Here is a 24,969-nt window from a genome sequence, read left to right as displayed (position 1 = left end):
GAAGCTTCTGCCCGCTCCGCCCCCGCTCCCTCGGAGGAAGCCCCCCCTCCCGCCCCTTTCTTTCTTAGGCTTGCTCTTTGTAATGACGTTGGAGTTGAGGGGTTCTGTGCGTAACCGCTCAGCCTGGAGAGCTGTGTCGAGGGAGATCCCGACTGAGTCTGTCTGATCCCAAGTCCCCCCTCCCCCCGAATTGAAACGCGGACGCTATATTGGAGTTTTTCTTGGAGTAGTTTGAAGTGGAGATGAAATACCTGTTTCCGTGAATAACTGGTCAGTTAGGATGGGGGAGATGATTGAGAATAGACGCCTTTCTCTCAAGAAGTAGACAAGGTTGATTGTCGTTGCTTAAGGGAAGTGCGTGTCGGTTGGAGCGCAGAGGCCTGCAGAAGTTGTGCGGTGACTGGGGCCAGGGTTTTAGCTGTGGAAGAATAGGGCATGGGCAGGTAGCAGCGGAGCTTCGTGTCAAGCGTTAGGGACGGGGACTATGAATAGCCCGCGTTTGCATCCATGGGCGTCTATTCTGGAACTAGGCAACTTGAGTAAGTTCTCGGTAGCCCAGATGTGTGCAGTCGGTTCCTGGGAGTGAGTTGTCCTCCATGTTGGTATTGTGGTGCACTAGGGCTGGGGTAAACCCTTTATCTACTTTCTTACACTATTCCTTTTGTCGGGTTCTTTTCCTAGAAAGATAGTGTTGCTCTGGTTAGGTTTGGCTACTCATTTCCGCATCTTGGCCAGAATATTAATGGTAAGCTCTGCGAAACGTGTTATCTTGCTGCCTTTCCCCATTCTGAATGTCAGACAGACGTGATGGCCACCATTTTGTATTGAGAGTGGTACTTACTACAGCCGAGGAGAAGGGTATTAAAGAGGCACAAATAAATAATCCACAAACATAACCAGTGCTCTGTTTTGGAGACCTCCTTTGTGTGGAGGAGGCTTGCTTCCTCCTTTGTTTAACAAACTCCTATGCCAATTGGAAAGAGTTTGGGAGTATTTCTAGTTGATATAACCGCAAAAAGGGAAACCTTTCCAGAAGTTGTAGCTCTTGAAGAAGGGTCTTGTTGGAACAAAGGGATCTTAAGAGATGGAGATGTAAACAGTCTTTGTTTTAGAAACCGTTTTCTTTTAGAAAGCTAACTGTGAACAAGTGGTTTCATATAGTTGAGATAAAGCAACAACAAACCAAGAGATAGGAAATATTTTCCATGGCGATAGCTATATAATGCCCGTGTTTCTAGATGATTTGTGACCACTAAGTTTTTGGAATACAAGTGACTGTATTAAAATGGGGATTGGGTTTATTGGTATTTTATTTCTCGGAGATAAGGGGAAGAATTACAAAGCATTTCTATTTCCTTTTGTCCTTACCTTTGCATCTTTAATTAATGGTACTTAACGTAGCTTCAATTTATAGCTGATTCTTAGTGATGGTCCTAAACTGCTTTGCTACTGAAAACTTGAGGTTCACAGAAATTTGTTTGTGAAAATATAGTAAGATAAATATGATAAAAGGTAATAAAATCAAGAAGATGTTATTCAGATCCTGAGTTACAAGTTTAAAGAGGGTAGTAAACAAATCTTTTCTCAAATTACATCAAGTATGTGGGATAACTAGGCTTGTTTCCTGGACTCTTTTTTTTTTTTTTTTCCAATTTACAGTTAATCTGACTTCTGGTTTGTTACCTTTAGAATGCAAATTTTCATTTCCTCCTTGATGTACTTAGATTTCTTTTTAAGGACAAATTATATTTTCCTTGTCACTTTGTGGTATTTGGAGATGATTAATTTTAGGGCTGTAACTATTAGGCAAAAAATAGTGGACTGCTCAGTAAATACTTTTCTCAATCTCGAGTTTGATAGGAATATATTTGATGGCTTCAGTAATTTACTCTGTTGCTCTCAAACATGTAACATTTGGCCATAGATAGGCAGATTCCACAAATTTCTTCTCTGGAGGTGTCCAGACGCTAGAGATTTAAGTCAAACCCCAGATGGCACAATAGACACATTTTTCAACTTTAACTTCTTGTGGTCGTTAGTTTGATTCCTTAGGCTTCATAGCCAAAGTGTAAAACTTTCAAATGTTCTAATACAGTCAGTGTCTTAATCCAGTCAGTGTCTTTGATTGAGCCTGTTGGTTCCGCCCTTAGAACATGAAGGAACTTAAATACACTTCTCTTTGTATGGGGGGAGGTGTGAGTGATACAGAGCTCTTTTACTCTCATTCCAGCCCATCATTATCCCTAATGTTACGTTTGCTTGACTGTGGCCCAATCCTCTCTGTTGTTTTTCCAGTTTCTTTGGTGTCATGAAATTTTACTCTAGTTGTGATTCCTTGCCACCTTAAACCTTTTAATATTTGGGGGAAAAGCTTATCAATAGAAATATTCTTGAGCAAAGGAAGAACTTATAATTACTTTTTTAAAATAACAGTTTTGTTTAGACATAATATATTTACCATACAGTTCATCAATTTAAAGTGTGCAATTCAGTAGTTTTTAGTATTTTCATGGAGTTTTACAACCATCATCACAGTCAGTGTTAGGACATGTTTATCACCCGCAAAAGAAACCCTGTACCCAATTGTAACTAGTTTTTAAAGGGAAATTTAGAACTATACCTCTCAAAAGAAGAACTTTATTTTCTCACTTGGTAGGAGGCTGGATTAAGTCCTACAGTTTTAGTTTGAATGTGTCTGCCTTAAAGTAAAAACAAACTTCATTTGTTGTAGTCTTTGAATGGGTGATTAGCTAAATTTGACTTTGCCAGTGGTAGATTGGTCACACTCACAGACATCCATCTAGCTGTAACTCTTAGTGAACTAATCAACAAGTTAATAATAGACTCTTAGAATGGAATGTGAGTGATATTGCAAATATATGAGACAGCTTAAGGTTTACATCCCCACCCCCACTGGAAAAGTTTCCTTTCCTGTGGTTGTAGGATTTGTTTTTAAACATGCAGTCCAAACCTTTTTTAAAGAACAGAATGACTAGAGAATTGCCTTTGAAGAGTCTTAATAAATGTTCTGATTTAAAGCTGGGGTGTTGAGTTCATTATTGAGAGACACTGATAAGAAAAATTAGAGAAAATGATCAATCCTCAGTTTCATTCTTTGTCTCTAAGGTCCTTAATTTTCTTTATTTCTGATTGATAGATCAGTAGTAAACTCATTTACTTATTTGTTTAGTTTGGGAGACAATAACAAAGTCCAGATGTTTACAGTACTTTAATATAGGCAGACAGAAATCTGCCAGTGAGAGAATTTTCTTTTAGAAAGGCAAAAATATCATTGTGAACTATTCAATTTAAAAAAAAAACAAAAAGGAATCTGGTTTATGTGCTGTAAATGGGAGCTTTTTGCAGGCTTTGGTAACCTCTCGTTGTTTTAATTGGGCCACATTAAAGTTTGGTTGTAGAAAAGGATAGAGGGAGACCTCATGCCCCCAAATGAAAGTGCTGATTAATTAGGTTCCTGGATTTAGGTTCTACGAAGGCTACTTGTGTATCTCTTGGCAAAGGCCATCTATGGGTTTAAAAACCAGTTACCTGGAAAGACCTGGCTTTCCTCATTGTACAGTTCTTGCATTGAGCTGGTGGTGTGATTTTTCCTTTCTAAGAGAATTAGATATTCTTTGGAGATTATGCTAATATACCTGTTTTATGTGTAGAAGATCACTGCAGTCTCAAAAAAAATTTTTTTTAATTATGTGGAATAAATGTTGGGAACTGAAGGACTGACTATACTTTCAGAAATCTCTAAGTTTGGGTCCCTTGAAGAGGAATCATCAGAAGCACACCAGTGAGTCCCTTTGGGGTGAGTGGGTCTGTGCCATATCACTGGGCCACTCTCATTTACTTTCGATTACTTAAGGTTTGAGAAACTAATAAGTGGATTTTAAAATCTGAGTTGTGAGAAACTTGTCTAAGACATGAGAATTGTATGCAGCTTAACAAGGATTTCTTAAGTATTTATCAACTGCTGTGTCCTAACATGGGATTAAAGAGAAAAATGAGATATTACCTTTGTACACCTAAAAAAAATTCTTCTAAAAATGCTTTTTCTGTCATTAACTATTAGATGAGTTCAATGGTGACTTTGCTTTTTCAACCTCCAAGTTTATGAAGACTAACGGGGAGAAGCCGCCTCTAGGGCAGTGGGACATTTCTGTTTCGTAACTGTAAGATGGAAGAATTTGACTAAATGTATTCTTGTCTTTTTAAATTTTTTTTTAAACATTCAGAATTTTAATTGTAGACCATTCCTCTTAAAGCATCATTGTCATATGCCTTTAGACATGGCCTAGAGTCATCCCATCTGTTCCTCTGTTTTATTTCTTTTAATCATTTAAGTTTTCTTTCTGGACTTAGGACCAGTTACTTTGCTCTGCTAGAGCCTTCATTTCCAGGGTATAAATGACATTTTTTAAATTATGAAAATAATTCAAGCATACACAGAAGTGTAGAGAATATAGTCCCTTTATGTATTTTCCTGGATATAAGAGGGCAGAAAGCAGAGCAGTAGTGTTGGAATTGAGAGCAAACTAGTGACCTCAGGTGTAGAGAACAACTTGGCTTAGCTTTTGTCTTATTCAGGGTGAGTGAGATTTGGGCAATTAGGAATGAGGTTTCCAGCATTTAGTGAGAGATGGCCACTCTTTGCCTAATCAGGATGGGGATTGGATTTCTCAGTCTTTCCAGGGCCTTTGTTGCTTTGTGACACGTTTGTTGGAGCCTGTGTGGGAACCTGACCGCTGTCAGGCCAGCTCCTGGATGCAGAGGCATGGTGGTCGGAGGTGGTGGTCAGAGGTGGTGCCCGTCGTTCCCTTTCCTGCTCTTGGTCCATTTTCCTGTCTGACGTCATCTCAGCAGCACAGAGCTGGGAGTCGGGAGTGACCAAGAAGTAGAACGAAGTCCCTTTTGGAAAAGGAGTTTGAAGGAAATGAGAGTCAAAGGGTCTAATGAGTGGCTGGTCAGGATGTCATTAGGTTCACTTTCCTGTGAAGATGGTGGTTCGACTTCCAGCGTCGATGATGCAGTTCCTGTTTCAGCAGAATTGCTGATGAACATTTAGATGGCCTCAAATGTTCAAAAGAAGTGATTTAAAAGTCAGGCCATTGAAAAATATTTTCTGTAAATAACCACTTAAAGTCTAAGCACTCTCCTCCCCAAAATAATAAATAACTTCATTTTTCAGGAACTAAGTTAAACATCACTAGGCAGAATGTGACATAATAAATGGCTTTTTTTTTAAACTTGTTGATTCCATTTCACTTGGAAATGTTATTTTACAACTGATGTAAATTTTAAGAAATATTTTGCAGGGATAAAAATAAGCTTTATCAAGTGGAGTGTATGTGGATTTTTATTTTTTCTATTAACGTAAAAGAAGGAGTCAGTGTTTCTAAATTTTTTTAAATGAGTGGGTAGAATCTTGAATCTAATACCATCACGACCTTGGACAGAGTCGTTTTTTTCCATCACGACCTTGGACAGAGTCATTTTTTTCCAATGTGTGCCTTCTTACCTGCTGTAAGGAGATCTGACACTGACTTAGAGCTGTTGTCCAGATTAATTGATGGATTGCAAGGAGCTTAAATTCCAGAGCTTTTTATTTGCTCGCTGCTAAAAAGGGTCTGGGGACAGATTTAGAGAGACGAGGGTTAGTGCCAAATACATAACCCTCATTTCTCCTACAGCGAAGGGATTTTTAAAAGTGAAACTTGAAAAGTCAAAAGCCCAACATCAGAACTAGAATATACAAAATGTAAATTCTTCTGTTGGTTTAGATGAAGCTTTTCTGTACCTGGATTTTTTTTAAATTAGTTGAAATAAAAAATTTTTTTCAGGTAGAGCTGTTATAAATTATTACAGAAAATTTGCAGTGTATGTGTGTTATACAGGCAGGAGCTTGTATTTGGTCAGCTTTGTGTGAAGAAGCGTTTAAGGTTATGTAATTTCCCCTCGTGTGGGAGGGCTGTGGTGCTGTGGAAGGCCTGCAGCATTGTATCTTGTCGGACATAAGTTAAGTAGCCCCCGTTCTTGCCTGAAGGGTTAGTGCAGTGAGGCTTTAATAAGTTACTTGTCAAGTGGGGAGAGAAGTACGAGAGGTGTCAGGGAAAAGGTTTATTTTGGTCTTCAGGACAGAGCCCGATTATATTTTATTCTTTTACTAACAAGTAGGCAGACTTTTTTTTTTTTTAATAAAGCTAATTAGAGCTTCTATATGATCATACAAATTTGGATTCACCATATTTTTTTGTTCAAATATGTTATGGGATCTCAACATTGCTTCTTAGGTGGACCCGTATATATTGTATTTCTACTAGTGTGGCTTTTTTGTTTTTGTCTTGAATCAAGCAATTCACTCAATACGGTTTTCTACATGTGTTAAAACACTGTCTAGTGGTGTACAAAGTTTTAAAATCTTTAAATGTTGAAAGCGTTTTCGTTTAGTTGCGAGCACGTAGCTAGGCTGAGCTTCTCTTCCCAGCTATGTTCCTTGTGTGGCCCTAGGCAGATTTTTGTGCATTCCTACATTAATTCTTGCCACCTCACAGCTTGATCACATTGTAGTGTTAGAAAACTGAGTTTAAACCTGAGTGGGTTTTCAGCAGTTGGCTGGAGCTTTTGTTAAGCATGCGTTCCTATGAGGTATACAGATACCTGAACATGGCCGTCTACTCCACTGCTAACTCCAGAGACAAAGAACAAATCCTGTCAAAACCACATAATTTCAAGGTCTTTAAGGCAAGATCCTCCCAATTTTCTGTGCGGTTATACCAACTCATCATTTGGTGATATTTAAACCAGATGGGAACATGTCATCCTTGCCAGGCTTTAACTTGGACGGGGAGAGTGAGGATCTCTTAGGATTTGTACTCTGGTGTCTTTTTATTTGTGGGACGGGGTGAGGCCATGAAGATGAGCAAGGTCTAGAAAGAGAATTTGGGGACTGTAACCTCCATTTTGTAGAATTCCAGGTATTCCAAGCTTTTTCCTCCCGCAGAGAGGCTCTTATCCAATATTTTGGACAAATTGAGAACAGCCACCAGATTTTCCAGCAGAAGGCTGGCTTCGGGGATTTGTGTAGGGTGTGGGTTTGGGGTTTTTAAAGGTTTTTATTTTTTTAAATTAATTAATTAATTAATTTACTTTTGGCTGTGTTGGGTCTTCGTTTCTGTGCGAGGGCTTTCTCTAGTTGCGGCGAGCGGGGGCCACTCTTCGTTGCGGTGCTCGGGCCTCTCTTGTTGCAGAGCACAGGCTCTAGACGCGCAGGCTCAGTAATCGTGGCTCACAGGCCTAGTCGCTCCGCGGCATATGGGATCCTCCCAGACCAGGGCTCTAACCCGTGTCCCCTGCAGACCCTCAACCACTGCGCCACCAGGGAAGCTCTGGTTTGGGGTTTTTAAAGATTGTACTTAATGGCAGCCCATTCTTCTGGGTTCCTTTCTATAAGTACTTTCTTTTCCACTGCTAACCTTGTGGCTTTTCCTGTTCTAAGTGTAAAATACATCCTTGACTTATGTTAATAGATAGTTGCTCATCAGATTTTTTTTGAGGGGAACAGGGTTTAAAACTTGATTTAGGATCCAAGGTAATTTGTTTTTGGCAGTTGGCTTTAGCTAGCTAGGACATGACAACTTGCAGAGAATAGGAATTTCATGGAAAAATCGTGGAGCAGGAATCCAAACATTTGGCTTCTGGTGTGTGTTCCATTATCTTCATGTTATCCTTGAGCTTCCAGCCTTGAGGTTGGATTTTCAAGGTTTTATTCCATTAACTTGCCTTTTTTTGTTTGTTTTAATAAATTTATTTATTTATTTATTTTTGGCTGCCTTGTGCTGTGCGCGGGCTTTCTCTGGTTGCATCGAGCAGGGCTACTCTTACGTGTGCGGGCTTTTCATTTTGGTGGCTTCTCTTGTTGCAGAGCACGGGCTCTAGGTGCGTGGGCTTCAGTAGTTGTGGCATGTGGGCTCAGTAGTTGTGGCTCACGGGCTCTAGAGCACAGGCTCAGTAGTTGTGGCACACAGGCTTAGTTGCTCTGTGGCATGTGGTATCTTTCCAGACCAGGGCTCGAACCTGTGCCCACTGCATTGGCAGGCGGATTCCTAACCACTGCGCCACCAGGGAAGCCCTAACCTGCCTTTTAAAATGAGGATAATTCTGGCCCTGCTTTACATGATGAGGCATAAAGAGGTAAGTAAACAGGCTCAAGGTCACCAGTACTAAGTGGAGGAGCCTGATATGAGCCCACACAGTACTCTTAACCATTATTTATATTGCCTATATCCACATGAAATTGGGATTACACGAGACGGCAGATGGAAAATTATGAATCTTTTTATTCTTTTTTTTTAAGTTGAAGTGTAGTTGATTGACAATATTGTGTTAGTTTCAGGTGTACAGCAAAGTAGTTCAGTTATATATATACTTTTTCAGATAATTTTCCGTTATAGGTTATTACAAGCTATTGAATATTGCTCCCTGTGTTATGCAATAAATCCTTGTTGCTTATCTATTCTATGTATAGTAGTTTGTATCTGTTGATCCCATACTCCTAATTTATCCCTCCCCATCCCTCCCTTTCCCCCTTGGTACCCCTAAGTTTGTTTTCTATGTCTGTGAGTCTGTTTCTGTGTTGTACATAGATTCATTGCTGTAATCTTTTAGATTCCACATATAAGTGATATCATATGATATTTGTCTTTGATTTACTTCACTCAATATGATAATTTCTAGGTCCATCCACGTTGCTGCAAATGGCATCATTTCGTTCTTTTTTATGGCTGCGTAATAATCCATTGTATATACGTACCACATCTTTATCCATTCATCTGTTGATGGACACTTAGGTTGCTTCCATGTCTTGGCTGTTGTAAATAGTGCTGCTATGAACATTGGGGTGCATGTAGCTTTTCAAAGTGTGGTTTTCTCCAGATACAGGCCCAGGAGTGGGATTGCTGGATCCTGTGGTAACTCTGTTTTTGGTTTTTAAGGAACCTCCATACTGTTCTCCATAGTGGCTGCACCAATTTATACTCCCACCAACAGTGTAGGAGGGTTCCCTTTTCCCTTTTGTTAACTTAGTTCTTGCTGCTAAGGTAGGATTTTATTTTCCCCCCTGTGCTGTGCGGCTTGCGGGATCTTAGTTTCCTGACCAGGGACTGAACTGAACCCGGGCCCACGGCATTGAAAGCACTGAGTCCTAACCACTGGACTGCCAGCGAATTCCAAGGACAATTTTGTAGAAAAGGAAGCTGTGCTGAGAGATGTTAAATGACTTGTCTAAGGTGACACAGCTTTTAAAGGACAAATTGGGGAATTCCAAACTGGCTTTTTACTTCCAAGTTCAGTGTTCTTCTTTCTAATACATGGTGGCCAATGGCTCCTTTCATAGATCCCAGAAATTAGCTGGGCTTTTTGGGAAGGAGAGTGTGATCTTCCTTTGCTTCTTCTGGTTATCCTAACGCACTGCAGGAAAATCAGAACTAGAAAGCTGCCCTTATGTGATACCAAAGTACAGTACCATTTTGTTTTGTCTGTAAAATGTAATTATAAAATTTTAAGTAAACCGTGTGCCCTTATATTTTAACTTATCAATGTGTATGAGCTTGGCCATTCCATATACTTTTGGTTGGTTGGCTCATTTGTGTGGAAACTCCTGGCTCATCAATTTCAGTGACCGCTTAGCTTCAATTGGAAGAATATGGAAGAAGCTCCTCTGGCCATTGGAAAGCTCAGCTAGGTTTGAGAACTACTAGTTTAGGTAATTCCCTGATGAGGTTTAGGCAGCTGTTAATATAAGGAATTTTCTTTTTTAAAAAATTTTTTTAAAAAAATTATTTATTTTTGGCTGTGTTGGGTCTTCGTTTCTGTGCATGGGCTTTCTCTAGTTGTGGCAAGCGGGGGCCACTCTTCATCGTGGTGCGCGGGCCTCTCACTATCGCGGCCTCTCTTGTTGCGGAGCACAGGCTCCAGACGCGCAGGCTCAGGAGTTGTGGCTCACGGGCCCAGTTGCTCCGCAGCATGTGGGATCTTCCCAGACCTGGGCTCGAACCCGTGTCCCCTACATTGGCAGGCAGATTCTCAACCACTGCGCCACCAGGGAAGCCAGTATAAGGAATTTTCTTACCTGTTGACTTTGAATTAATAGAAATTCTCAGCTCCACTACAAGAAACTAAGGAATCCTTTCTGTCAGCTCTGGTGAATGAAGAAATGGATTGGGTCCTTGGGGTTGGTTATGGGTTGAATTCAGTACATTTATTGATATGTCAGTAAGTGCCAGGAATTGTGTTAAGGTTCTGCAGTTTACAACTTTGACTTAAAGGAACTCATAGTCTGCTGGTGAGAAAGATCAGTAATTAGATTATATAGTAGGATGTGTGCAAGTAATGGAAATTGTATATAGAATGATTGAAGATATTAGGGTTGGGGGGATATGGAGGTGGGTGGAGTATGGGGAGAGGGGTCTGCCTGGGGGTATCTGGGAAGGCATTGGGTTAGGCCAGGGTTAGGGAGGAAATAGGAGTGTAGAATGAGAATGAGGATCATGAGAACTCTCAGAAACACCAGCATTTAAGGAATAAAGAGGATCTAGTTGGAGGCCGCAGGAAATGTGCTGGGAAGCCAAGGAGAGAAAAAGCTGGTTTGTTGAGCCTGTATTTCAGACTTACATGACTTCTTGGTGATGATTTTCTTAAGTCTCAACTGTAGACACAGCTGTAAAATCCTCTATTTAAAATCTGGGAAAGTAGATAATAGAAGAGTTTTTATAGTGTGTCCCATTGATACCAGGCAGCCATTCAAATGAGGACCAGTTTTATCAGGCTGGAACTTCCTCATATTTTAGGTTAAAGTGGGTCATCTTTTAAATCAAATTATTATTATTTTTGGCCGTGCCGCATGGCTTGCAGGATCTTAGTTCCCCCACCAGGGATCGAACCTGGGCCCTGGCAGCGAATGTGCTGAGTCCTAACTCCTGGACCTCCAGGGGATTCCCCAAATTGATTATTAAATGTGGCAATAAATGTGAAAGAAAGAAGATAGTGCTCTCTCTAAAACAATAACACTGAGATACATTATAAATTTATTTTAAGAGTTTTGGACGTGAGATTTATTTATCTACTACCCTAAATTGAGCTTGCCTGTGTAATTGTACACCCTTTTATCTTTCATACAGGAGATCTAGCCTTGAAGCATGGTCAGAACTAGAGTATACTGAATAGACTATCAGGTTGTACTTGTGTAAATATTAGATGATCGGCAGTGGGATAAACAGAGCAGCTTCCTAGCAATTCCAGTTCAGGTTCGAGCTTCAGTCTTTTACTTCAGATACGGCTATTAGGGATCACATGTGTTGTAAAATTATTTCCACTTTTATTGCTAGACGTATAGTTAATATGTCTTAATTGCAGCAGGACTGAAGAGCTGTTAAACATTTGCTTTTAGTGAAATGTGTGGCTTACTATTTGCTCTTTTTTTTGTTTGTTTTTTTAGTGCAGTTGCAAATGTTTCTTGAGATGGAACATCAAACAAAACAAAGATTTACCCTTTAGTACTTCTCTGAGGCTCAGGCTGATTTTTAGTGTCACTACTGTCCCTTTCCTGACTTTGATTTTGAATCTCCAGGAGTGACCACCAGTTTGTGAAGTACTAAAGGTGTAGAGCAGCAAGTGTTTACAGATCTAATGAGGCCTTAAAGTTAGGGTGTGGGATGTTTAACTTTCCCTGCCCTTGGTGCCCAGGTGGGTTTGGGTGTTGCTGAGTGAAGGTTGAGGGGGCAGAGTTCAACCTCGTTCCTAAACCCCTTCCCCGACAAATCATTTTTTTTAAAAATATTTATTTATTTATTTTTGGCTGCATTGGGTCTTCGTTGCTGTGCGCGGGCTTTCTCTAGTCATGGCGAGCGGGGGCTACTCTTTGTTGCAGTGCGCAGGCTTCTCGTTGCGGTGGCTTCTCTTGTTGTGGGGCACGGGCTCTAGGCATGTAGCCTTCAGTAGCTGTGGCATGTGGGCTCAGTAGTTGTGGCTCATGGGCTCTAGAGCACAGGTTCAGTAGTTGTGGCGCACAGGCTTAGTTGTTTCGTGGCATGTGGAATCTTCCCGGACCAGGGCTCAAACCCATGTTCCCTGCATTGGCAGGCAGATTCTTAACCACTGCGCCACCAGGGAAGCCTGACAAATCATTGTTTGAACCTTTCTGAAGTATGTAATCGTCTCTTAACTTTAGCAGTCTCAGTTTTCTGCCAGAAAACTGCCTTTTCCTCACTGGGATCCTAGGTATGAAAGAAAACAATCAAAACTACTTACTAAATAATTTCCTTGCAGGGGGGAACCGTGGCACTGTAGCTACTTGATCGTAATATGGTTTGGTGTAGGCATATTGAAGTAACGTTTGCACCAGTTACAATTTCTGTAAGGGAGAGGGATCTGAAATTTCTCCTGGACTCATTCAGTGACCATAAGATGTCTGTGAATGACCTGAAATGTATAATGCTTTCCTGTTAACTTTTCATGATTGGCCATCATGTTGTCAGCCCATTTAAGTGGAAGATGATTTGTTCTAGGGATTTAGCTTTCTTAGGATCCTTCCTTGTGAATTTTATAATTTTTTTAAAAAATAAATTTATTTATTTATTTATTTGGCTGCATTGGGTCTTCGTTGCTGCTCGCGGGCTTTCTCTTGTTGTGGCGAGCAGGGGCTACTCTTCGTTGTGGTGCGTGGGCTTCTCATTGCGGTGGCTTCTCTTGTTGCAGAGCACGGGCTCTAGGTGCGCGGTCTTCAGTCGTTGTGGCACGAGGGCTCAGTAGTTGTGGCTCGCAGGCTCTAGAGCGCGCTCAGTAGTTGTGGCGCACTGGCTTCGTTGCTCTGTGGCATGTGGGATCTTCCTGGCCCAGGGCTTGAACCCTGTGTCCCCTGCATTGGCAGGTGGATTTTTTAACCACTGCGCCACTAGGGAAGCCCCCTCTGTGAATTTAAAAGGATACTTCCATTATAGGCTTGATGAGATTTTTGGGATATGCCAAAAATCTGTATGAATCACTCCAGGTGACTTTGGTAGTTATCTGTTAAGGACATTTTGGAAGAGTAAGATGGCCTCCATGTGATCTAGTTATTCCCTCTTACTGTTTATAAACCAGATTGTACTTAGCTTGTTCCTACAGAGGCGCCTGGGAGGAAACTATTTCTTTGAGGTTTGAGAAGCAGTATCAATGGGAGGACTGTTTTATATCAATATTTTCATATGGCTTTAACAATAATAAATTTAAGTCATTTAGAGGCTGTATAAATACAGATTATCATTTCCAAGTTTTATTAAAAGTGGTGGAAAAGGAACTTATTGGGACTAATGCTTAATAAGTAAACACCATGACATGCCTCTATGTATTTATTTATTTTTGGCTGCGCTGGGTCATAGTTGCGGCGTGCGGGATCTTTCGTTGCAGCATGTGGGTTTAATTGCCCTACAGCATGTGGGGTCTTAGTTCCCCGACCAGGGATCGAACCCGCATCCTTTGCATTGGAAGACGGATTCTTAACCACTGGACCACCAGGGAAGTCCCGACATGTCTCTTTTTTACTGGTGTATTTTCATTTACTAATAGATGGTCCATAGAAACAATGCTTTGCCTTCCCAAATACTTAATATTCAGAAATTAAAACATTCTTTTAAACGAAGTTGTGTAAAACTGCAAACTGGCTCTTACCAAGCCCCATCTATAGGAGGAACATTTAACAAATGTTCTTATTCCTTGGTACTTGTTATCTTAGTGCAACTATCAAAAGTCCGTGTATGTTTGCAAATGATTGCATTGGTATTTTCAGGTTCTTTTTGGTGATAGGACTTTAGGGAAGACTGGGTTGCCATATAGCTTTTCTAAAAACGTTGGCGTTACACGAACAGGTCAAGAAATCATTGTTAGTGAATGGAGAAAACACTTGAAGGGGCTGCTTTTAAAATCTGTGTGGACAGAGTTCTCTGGGGGGGCAGATTGGGTGGGGAACCCTGTAGGGTCTGTTAGGGCAGTTGTTTCCAAGGTTTGGGCTGAGGGCTCTTGGGAGAGTTCACAGGACCTTTTCAGCAGGTCTGCGGGAGCTTCCTCTTTTCAACTAAATGTTTATCTGTGACCAGCTTTTCTTCATATATTTTAATCAAAACAACATGTACAACAACTGATTGACAGCAGAAGATATGAAAATCCAGCTTATTTCTATTAAGCCAGACATTAAAGAGATTTGCAAAATAAAACTCTTCTCACCAGTTCTTTGCTTATTATTAAATGAATTTGTTTTTTTAAATGTCTTTTAATTTCTAATGCAATAAAAATAAATGGATAGAACCCATCTGAAGTAAAACTCTTTGAGGTCATCAATTTTTAAGAGTTTAAAGGGGACCTAAGGCCAAGAATTTGAGAGTTGCAGTACTTTAAAAAAGGAACTTACTTCTGCAAGGGCTTGACTCAATAGGAGTAAATCTAGGACCTATGCATAAGCAGTTTCTCTTTGTGCTCAACCTTTGAAGAGGATAGTATAACACCAGTAGAGGGTTTGGTAAAAACTTCCCTTATTCACCTATCTGTTGCTTCTGTGAAGTGAAAATCGTAAAGTGTTTTCAAAAAGGCGAACAATAAATTTTTCCACATAGCCAGTAACAACTAAACTGTCGAAGTGGGCCTTTTTGGTCTCATTTTGTCAAGTTTAAAATTTTTTATATTAAAGATATGATTGTGTTTCATTTTTTGAGAGCTTTCTGTTGAAATCAGAAGAGTTTGGAACACAAAAGATAAAAATTGATCCAAATGATTTTTTTAATTGACTTTTTTTTTGAACTGTTGTAGATTTACAGAAAAATTGAGAAGATAGTTGAGTTCCCATATACTCCTCACCTAGTTTCCCCTTTTCTTACCATTCTGCATTTAGTATGACACATTTATTATAATCAGTGAACTGCTGTTGTTATTAACCCAAGTCCATGAACTTACACAGATGAACTCAGGTTTTGCCTAACGTCCTCTTCTGTTCCAGGATCTCATTCAGGACACCACATTGCATTTGGTTGTCAGGTCTTTTTAGGCTCTTCTTAGCTGTGGCAGTTTCTCAGATTTCTTGGTTTTGATGACCTTGACCGTTTTGAGGAGGACTGACTGGGTATATGGGCAAATTTTTTTTTTTTAAAGGGACATTTATTCTTGCAGTCTTTTCTGTTGGCTGTGGAATGATTTGAACACTAAAGCTGTGGGAGTTTTTGTATTACACTTAACTAAAAGTAAACCCTGTGCTACAATATGAACCTTGCTTGATACAGTTGCCCGTATCTAAATAAGGAGCATGATGTGTTTTTACTAAAACATTGTTCTCTTTGTTTTCAAATTCTTGTCACCAGGTTTTCTTCATTGGCAGATTTTTAGCAGAGCTTTTGTGATTTTATATTTTTTAATCTTTAGCTTTATAGAGACATTTAAAATTAATTTTCCTAATTAGACTTTTTACTTGTTCAGTAACATTTATTGAACATCCATAGCACTGTTCTATGAAGGTAGTTTTCATTTTAAATTCTTCCTTAATAACCATTTTTACACTTCTCTATAGAGGCAGAACACGCCATCATTCATAAAAGGCAGTTTCAGGCAGGCACCTGCAATCACTGTGATCATGTTGATTTCTTTTTTCCTGTAACTGCAGTTATGTAAAATGTGACCCTGAATGGAGCTGAAACAAGCTTCCTAGAAGGTATAGATATTTTGTTTATAATGAATAACATTGGAAAGTAACGGAAATAACCTAAATGTCCAATACTAAGAAATTTTTAAAGTGTCAATACAATGAAATGTTAATGTTCCCAGTATAGTAATAAGTAAAAGGCAATATAATTTTTTTTTGGTTTGAAATTGTGAAGATAAGCATTTTGGAAAAAATACTGGAAGGACGTGTAACAAAATGTAGCAGGTTTTTCTCTGCGATTTTGGCTCATTTTTTCTTCTTTATATGTTTTTTCTGAAATTTCAGTAATAAGCATTACTTTTGTATTAGGAAAAAAGTATTTTAGACCCATTCTATTGCTTAGTCTTTGTCACATAAGAGAGTATGCAGTTAGGAAGTTTTATGTAGTGGACATACAGGAAATGGCTTGGTCAATATAAAATACTGATATGGGACGGTATGTAGGCTTGCCCACTAGAGTGTTGTTTTTTGTGTTACGGAAGCTGAATTCCATTGCCACCCTCGCAGCTCCTCTCTTGGCAGATCCATTGTTAACTGCCTCTACCCTTGAATTAATAAACCGAAGACAATCTTACAGGAAGCTCTCTCTCTTTCTTCTTTTTTTTTCCTTTTTTTTTTTTGGCCACGCCATGCGGCATGTGGGATCTTATTTCCCTGACCAGGGATTGAACCTGGGCGTAGAGTCCTAACCACTGGACCGCCAGGGAATTCCCTAGGAAGCTCTTTAAGCACGGAGATCTGACAGTACATTCTCTTGACTTTAAAAAGCAAGATGCATGTATCTCAATGCTGGAAAAAGAATACAGCAAAAAAATAGATTAATGGACCTTGAGTAGTATATATTAATGAATTCTATCTTACACAAATTTATAATGAAGATTAGAGAATCAAAACCACTGTGTTAAACATAACCAATCAAAAACAAAAACAAGGTTGCAGTAGGCTTCCTGGAAACTACAAAGCTTTGCAACATGAACATTCCCTAATCATTATCTTTTTTTTTTTTTTTTTTTACCATTTACTTTGTAAGTGCCAGGCACCTGTCTAAAGGCTTTGCCGCTATTATTTTATTTAAGCCTCCTGGTTTCCCCTTTTTACATGTACCTAAGGCACAGGGAGATTAACCTAGTTCAAACCCACACGGTAGAGTCAGGATTTGAACCCAGGCAGTGTGACTGAGAGCCTGCCCTCTTTGACGTCTGTTCTACTGTACAGGAGGTGGTAAAGGGCACCACTGTGCCTTAAAGCTCAGCACTGAAGAAATGACAGATGAGGATGACACAGGGGAGCCCTTTTTTGTTTTTGCTTTTAATTTTATATAAGCTTATTCTGACTTTATTGAGTTAAATGTATAAAATAGCAATGTATACACAGAGGGATTTAATACATAATATATATAATTATCTTTAAAAAGTCAGGATGCAAGTTAAAACAAAAAGTTCTTTTCTCTCCCAAATATACTGTTATTTTTTTTTTAATGTTGCTTTCTTCTTTTTTTTTTAAAGGGAACTTTATTATATATTTATTTATTTTTGGCTGCATTGGGTCTTTGTTGCTGTGCGCGGGCTTTCTTCAGTTGCGGTGAGCGGGGGCTACTCTTCCTTGAGGTGCGCGGGCTTCTCATTGTGGTGGCTTCTTGTTGCGGAGCACGGGCTCTAGGCGCGTGGGCTTCAGTAGTTCTGGCGTGCAGGCTTTGGTAGTTGTGGCGTGCGGGCTTGCAGGCTCTTGAGCACAGGCTCAGTAGTTGTGGCGCACGGGCTTAGTTGCTCCCCGGCACGTGGGATCTTCCCAGACCAGGGCTTGAACCCTTGTTCCCTGCATTGGCAGGCTGATTCTTAACCACTGTGCTACCAGGGAAGCCCTCTTCTTTTTTAAAGGTTATACTCCATTTATAGTTATTATAAAATATTTGTTTTATTTAGGGGAACTCTTTAACCTGTGTTGAAATTGCTATGATGAAAAGTGCTGGTTGGCCACTAGATGCTAACTAGAGTTAGGCTGAAAGAATGGGGTCCTTAAAGGTAAACTTCAGAGGTCAGTTGCTCCTTGAAAGTTGAGGTTGCATTCACTTCTTGCTAGAGGAAAATTACATTTCAGTGGTCAGAACTTAATGTCATGTAATACTTGTTATTTTTGCTTTATAATAAAACAAACTTTACATTTGTAATTTCAGTTCTTACCACAGTCCTGAAAGTAGCTATTGTTCGTACTTTCCAGATGGAAAAGTTGAGATTCCTGAAGTGGTGGTAAGAGAATCGAATCGCAAATTCTGGTCTTCTGACTTTCAGTGTGTTGCTCTTTTTTTTTTTGGTCCTATACTAATCGTCTGCTTACGTTCTGAGGAACAAGTGTCTTATCCATTATTATTATGCTTGGTTAAGTAAAAAGAGAAGGGATTGAAAGAAAGTGGGTTGGGGTAGTAAGATAAGAACTTGAAGGTGCAAAATTTTTAAAGGAAAGCCAGACATATTCTCAGGACCTTTGTTTGGTTACAGACCCCTTTGAGACCCTGGTGAAAGCTGTGAGCCTTCCCAGAAAAATCCACATACACTCAATTCTATTTACAATTTAAATGCCTAGGCTTTAGGGTATAAAAGTGTGGTTCCATAGTCTAAAAAGGAAATCCTCAAAGTGTTTTTACTAGTGGCTCACTAAGGACCGGAGATCTTAAACAGGCTTTGAACAAATTGGTGGCTAATTAAAGCTGCTTGGGGCCAAGTCTGCCCAGAGGGAAGTAAGAAGCAAGGGAGAAGCAGCAGCACTAGCATTTTATTTACCTTGGGGAGACTTTGAATGAAGCCTTTTGGATTACAAAGCTTTCCTGATAGACACCTATCAGTGTCGTCATGAGTGGCATAGGATGCCTGAGGGGTTCATAAATAGTAAGTCTGTTCTTACAGTTTATTATAAGTGGGAATTTATAATGATTATGCTGTGCCTTGTACTACCTCTTCCATTTGTGCAGGTGTCTTAAGGATATCTTACTGACAAGCCATTTAATTGATGAGAAAGTAGTCTTTTAAATTGTATTTCATATATGTGTTACTGAAATCTTTATTAAGGTTGATAAATCTTAAGCTCAACAGAAAGCTTTTCTAACTTGCCTTAAAATACTAAGATAAATTCTTTGTTTGGATCCTTAAAAGTTGCACCGAAGTTCTGTGGTAATGTTGATAACATAGAAACTGTAAGAACCTGTGTTTACAACACTGAGTTTACCTCTGCTGGCATTGGATTAAAATCCTGTGAGTGCATTTATTCAGTGATGACTGGGTTTGATAGAATATACGCAATTAGAAAAATGCTTTCGTTCTTAATTCATGTTGTTATTTGTAAACTAACCAGAATGTGCTTTTGACACTGATTTTTAATTGGTTTTGCCTGCAGGGAATCAGAGAACTAACCTGTAAGCTCTGTAGAGGGTGTACTTTCTTGTTTTGCTGATCGTTAAGTCTTAAAATGATGGCAGCCTCTAGAAAGATTAAAACAGTATTCCAGTATGTTAAGTATGTGGGTGCTAACAGTGGAGCATTTACAGAGTGAATTTTCACGGTGTTTTTGAAAAATCTTTAGCATTCGATGAAAGTTATTTTCATACTGGTCAATTTTATAATTTCAAACATTTCTCTCAGTTAAATGTGCTGTAAGTTATTTTTGCTTGGTTAGTGCTAGGACTAAGGAAAATGTTTACCTGGTGTTTCTCAGGCCTCTCTGAGGGTTTTTAAGCGTCAATGGCCTACTTAACTGCTTTCCCAAGGAATATATTTTTTAATGCTCAGGAAAATAATTGAGCTTTTAAATAATATAGCTGTACTTTTATTTTGAAAGGCTTAAAATAAAACCATTTTAAAGTTTTTAAAGGAAATTAAGATGAATTTCAGCAGGGAATTTACATGGAACTCCTTGCAATCTATTATCTTGTTTGTATGGAAATGCTGTTTTTAAAAAAATAATAATAATAATTTTTGGCTGCATTGGGTCTTCGTTGCTGAGCGTGGGCTTTCTCTAGTTGCGGTGAGCAGGGGCTTCATTGCGGTGCGCGGGCTTCTAACTGCGGTGGCTTCTCTTGTTGTGGAGCGTGGGCTCTAGGTGTGCGGGCTTCAGGAGTTGTGGCATGCGGGCTCAGTAGTTGTGGCTTGTGGGCTCTAACGCGCAGGCTCAGTAGTTGTGGTGCACGCGCTTAGTTGCTCCACAGCACGTGGGATCTTCCTGGACCAGGGCTCGAGCCCATGTCCCCTGCATTGGCAAGCGGATTCTTAACTTGTGCGCCACCAGGGAAGCCCTGGAAATGCTATTTTTATGTTAGAAAAAAAATGATTTTATGAACCATTTTATTGGTAGAGGCTAAAAGTTTTGGTTAGATTACATATCCCTTTTAGATACTTAAGTGTCAAACCAAAAATTATCACATTTCTAAATGGAGATTTTCATTATTTATTTGACTACTTAATTTGAGGATTATATTCCTGTTGGAAATTTTTCACTTCTTAGAGGCTTTAATATGGTCTCTTTCCTTCTCTGATGGCTTTTTTTTGAATTAAAAATCTTTTTATTGAAATTAGTTGATATACAATGTTGTGTAAATGGCTTTTTTCCACATGTAAAAGTCATGGCCCAGTGAGGCCAGACTTTGCCAAGGATATCTTTGTTCTAATATGACAGTGAGCATTGCAAATAATATGTAATTCTTTTATTGGGGTAGAGCTTTACAGCTGACAAAGTCTCAAAACTGAATGACATTTATCCCATTTTCTCTCATTCTTTGTAACCAGAGGAGGAGACAGAATTTGCAGTGATCTGTGTTTGATGAAGGAATGATCTACTGACACGGTTTTAGTTTTAAATGTATTATACCCACTGTGTGAACTTCCTTAGTGACAGATACATAGTGTTTTCCCTTTGATGTTTGATTTTTAGGATTTATTTTATTTGAAAAAGGGTTCAGGCTAAAACAAGTATAAATTAAATAACATACATACATACAAAGACACAGCTCACCTTAATTTATAAAACTTTAATATGTAGACTTAAGATGAAATTAATTTTTGTATCGTGTTTTGGGAGTAGAAGGCATATTTGATTCATTGGAGAATATCATTATACGTTACTCATAAATCTTAATCTATAAAAATTGCAGGTCATTTGGACAGTATGTTAATCATTTACTTGTATATTCTGACACATTGTCTTTGATATATTTTTGGTCTAACCTTCAACCCAGATCAATTCATTTCAGAAAGCCTACAGCTTTTTTTTTTTTTTTTTTTTTTTTTAATTTATTTATGGCTGTGTTGGGTCTTCGTTTCTGTGCGAGGGCTTTCTCTAGTTGTGGCAAGCGGGGGCCACTCTTCATCGCGGTGTGCGGGCCTCTCACTACCGCGGCCTCTCTTGTTGCGGAGCACAGGCTCCAGATGCGCAGGCTCAGTAATTGTGGCTCACGGGCCTAGTTGCTCCACGGCATGTGGGATCTTCCCAGACCAGGGCTCGAACCCGTGTCCCCTGCATTGGCAGGCAGACTCTCAACCACTGCGCCACCAGGGAAGCGCTACAGCTTTTATAAAGTATTAGAGAGCAAAGCTCTGAGCAATATCAAGTCTTCCATTAGCCTGCCACAGAATATTAAGAAGCGATGGGATTTCCTTCTGCTACATGGTATTATGTATAATTAAACACATTGCTTTCTTTATCTTTAGTTATCAAGGTAAACAAAAATCACTGTAATCTTTTTGAGTAGGAAAAAGAAATCTTTTGGAGTAGGTAGTATTTTTTTAAGTGTATTAACAGTACAGTATATCTTTAACTGGCGTTTAAACATTAGCCATAGTTTTTGTTGAAGAGGCTGTATGACAGCATTAGACACTTGAAGTCCTGATCTGTCATTGACTTCTTAAACGGTATTGCCATTTTTTCTTTTTTCTTTTCTTTTTTTTCCTTCCTATTCTTTTTTGGGGTGGTAGTAAAAAGCTTTGTACCAATTTGTAATCTGCTTTTTTCCTTTGAAAAAAAATTGTAAAATTTACTTTTTAACATAATATTTAATCAGGCATTGCTGGTGGGCATTTTTACTTAAGTGTTTGTATCACAAAAACAAAACCTGTTTTACTTTTAAACTAAAAGCAGTGATAAACTCCAGCAGTATAAATTTGAAATAAAAATAACGTCTTTCTCCCTTTCTATTACAATAGTCTTTAAAATTTACATATGTTAACACAAATTTGCATGTTTTAGTTTTTTACTCATCCACTGTTGGCTATCTTTCCATGTTTAGAACATCTAGATATTCTTTATTACCGCTGCAGAGTATTTTATTGTTATTTACAGATGTACCAACATTTGTATTAACTTGTTCTCTTACTCTAAAATAATTTATTTAATAGGTATTACTTAATGTATTTAATATATTTCCGATTGTATTTAAAATGGGTAAGGAAGCAAAAGAAAAATCACCTATAATCCTACCAAAGACAAACCGCTGTTAACCTTTTTGCTGTCTCTTTCCAGTGTTTTATTTTTCTGTTGCACAGCCTGTTTTTCTTTCTTTCATAAAATATATATAAGGAAAATTTTCAATGTCAATAAATAGAGCTATACAACAGCATGAACTTTTTTGTCTTAAAAAATTATGTTGAAATACTAAAATACTGAATAATATAAAATATACCATTGTAACGATTTTAAGGGTGCATGCAATTCAGTAACATTAAGTACATTCACAATGTTGTACAATCATCACCACTGTCCGTCTCCAGAACCTTTTCATTATTCCAAACTGAAACTCTGTACCTATTTACACAGCATAATTTTTATGCCTTTAAACTGTTCTCTTATCGTGAACATTTAAGTTGTTTCCAGTTTTCTCCACTTACAGACAACAGTCCATACACACCTTCCTTCCTGTCTATTTTCTCCTGATAGCAGTTCTTCCAAGAACCTGTATCAGTAGATATGTTAAGGGTGATTCTTAAAATTGGTTTTGGATGTCAGTTTTTTTCTTTTCCCCCCACAGAAGAACTTATCCTCAATTTTATAATAAAAGTTAATGTAACTGGGTTATGTATATTAAAATACAGTTTGTAGATAATTGGACATTAATATAGCTATTTTGTAGGAGGAGAGATACTTATGGAATAGAGGAGTCAAAGTCTTTTTTTGCCTGAGTTGATGATTTTTCAACGGCAGTTGAGGCTCAGTGACGTTGCTGGTTGGAGGGGTGCTAGGCGGGGTGTGTACAGGATGTATCATTTGGAGAAGGGTCATCATACATATTCTGCTGTTCTGGTGGAAAAAGAGTTAAGAAACTACTGCCCTGTGTTCTGTTTGACTCATTAGAGATAACATGCTTTACTTAACCAGGGTTTTAACTTTAAAACCATTTTTTAAATGTCAGAATTACACATTTTTCTAATGAAAACCTTTGCTTCTCCACTAGGATTGGCAGCCACCATTTGCGTGTGATGTTGACAAACTTCATTTTACCCCACGTATCCAGAGGCTGAATGAATTGGAGGTAATGTCTTAACTACTATACTGGTTGCCTGTATTCCAGCGGGGGCTTCTTTGAAAGAGGCTGTGTCACAAATCTAGTGGTTTCAGTGAAGCTAAAACATGGCTAGTAACTGATAATCATGGTAAAACAAATGGTGATAAACCTTTGCAGCTAACCCAGTTTCATTAAAAACACTGATTTTTGTCAATAATTGCCAGCCTATTAATTAATAAATGCATTTAAATCCTTCTCAATCTAGGTGACGACCAATAGAGTTTAGGTTTTGAAAGGCTTTGAGAACCATTTAATGGAAAAGATTCTCCAGCTCTGATATTCTTCCAAAATACATGTCTTCAGTTAGATTTAATAACACACTTTACTTTCCCTAGGAGGAGTGAATAGCACAGGGGATTCTCTAGAGAAGAGGTAGTATTTCTTCTTTAGTCTGTGGGCGACTTAAGCCCTAAAGTGCTGGGTGAATAAGGCTTGGGTATTGATAGCATAGAGGTTCATTGTTTATATGAATGTTTTGCTAATCTGATTTTCATATTGAACCGTGTTTTGTTTTTCTATACTAAACCAAACATTCTTAACTTAAATGGCACATATGTCCACTGGAATTCTGTGGGCATTGGCAGTGGTAGCATCTAGTGTATGTATTTTCAAGTATTTCAGTGTATTTTCATGTCGAGCTTGAAAGATAGGGAGGTGGGTATTAACTTTGACGTGGTTGGGAATATCTGAATATTGATCTCAATTTTGGTCTTGTGCAAGATAAAAGTCTTAAGACTGTCTGACTTAATTTCACAATGAGTGGAAAGAAAAATGACAAAATTTTTAAAAATGACTTGTAGGCGACAGTAATAATCTGTCAAGGGAATAACATTTAAGAAAGTTTCTGGTTTTCTGTTATCTTTAAGTTATCAGGACTTTAAAGATAAGTGGTTCTGTTGTAAATCTGCTTTTAGATTTGTGTTTGAGCAAATCAGAAAATTTGTACTCAGAGAGAACAGGACTTTAAAATACCCAAACTGTAAAAGGACGAAAGGGGCATATAGAAGCTTACTTATGATACTCCTTAAATAAAGCACCTCTCAGATCGCCTATTTATGTTACGGGAGGACTTATTGAGTGTGTAACTACTACTTACCTGGCACATGGTAGGGGCTGGATTAAATTTTTGTTGAGTTAACGTATAATTATTTAACCAGTTTTATTTTGTATATTTTGGGGAAGTTTCCCCTATTGAATTCATAAGTGGTATTGCACTTAAATATTCTAAGAATGAAAATATCACATGCTCAGGTAATAGACAGGAGCTTTATAATAAGCTAGGTAAAAGTAAAACTCAGTTCTTTGTCATTTAGGCTCAAACTCGTGTAAAATTAAATTTCTTGGACCAGATTGCAAAGTACTGGGAATTACAGGGAAGTACTCTGAAAATTCCACATGTGGAGAGGAAGATCTTGGACTTGTTTCAGCTTAATAAGGTAAAAGCCTAATGACCATCTTTCTCACTGAATAATTTTTCTGACAGCATGAATTTGATCTTCTTTGCCTTAAAATAAGAAATTTACTGCTTGAAATATGTAAAATAAAATTCTTCATTTAGTTTTCTGATTAATTGGTCTCTGCTTGTCAGGTCTGAAAGCCTTATCTTGTGAAATATTTTGCTGCCACCTGTTTTTTGGTAATTTTTCAACTTCGTAGTGGTCCTCTTAGATATTCCTGTCTGTTTTATTGCAGATAAGACAACAGA

The 24,969-nt window shown here is 38.6% G+C and overlaps 1 protein-coding gene across 1 annotated transcript in view; it reads left to right on the top strand.

The window, feature by feature from the left end:
• The window catches only part of KDM5B (lysine demethylase 5B), a 71,976-nt gene that overhangs the window by 1,209 nt on the left and 45,798 nt on the right, over window positions 1-24,969 (top strand). Inside the window, exons 2-3 of the mRNA XM_059943580.1 lie at window positions 23,154-23,231; window positions 24,578-24,700. Coding sequence (XP_059799563.1) covers window positions 23,154-23,231; window positions 24,578-24,700 — 201 coding nt within the window. The remainder of the gene's footprint in view (window positions 1-23,153; window positions 23,232-24,577; window positions 24,701-24,969) is intronic.

This window comes from Balaenoptera ricei, chromosome 1 (assembly GCF_028023285.1).
Source record: "Balaenoptera ricei isolate mBalRic1 chromosome 1, mBalRic1.hap2, whole genome shotgun sequence".
In the NCBI taxonomy this organism is placed as follows: Eukaryota; Metazoa; Chordata; class Mammalia; order Artiodactyla; family Balaenopteridae; genus Balaenoptera; species Balaenoptera ricei.
The sequence above is the reverse complement of the archived record's forward strand: the minus strand, read 5'-3'. Positions and strand labels throughout refer to the sequence as shown.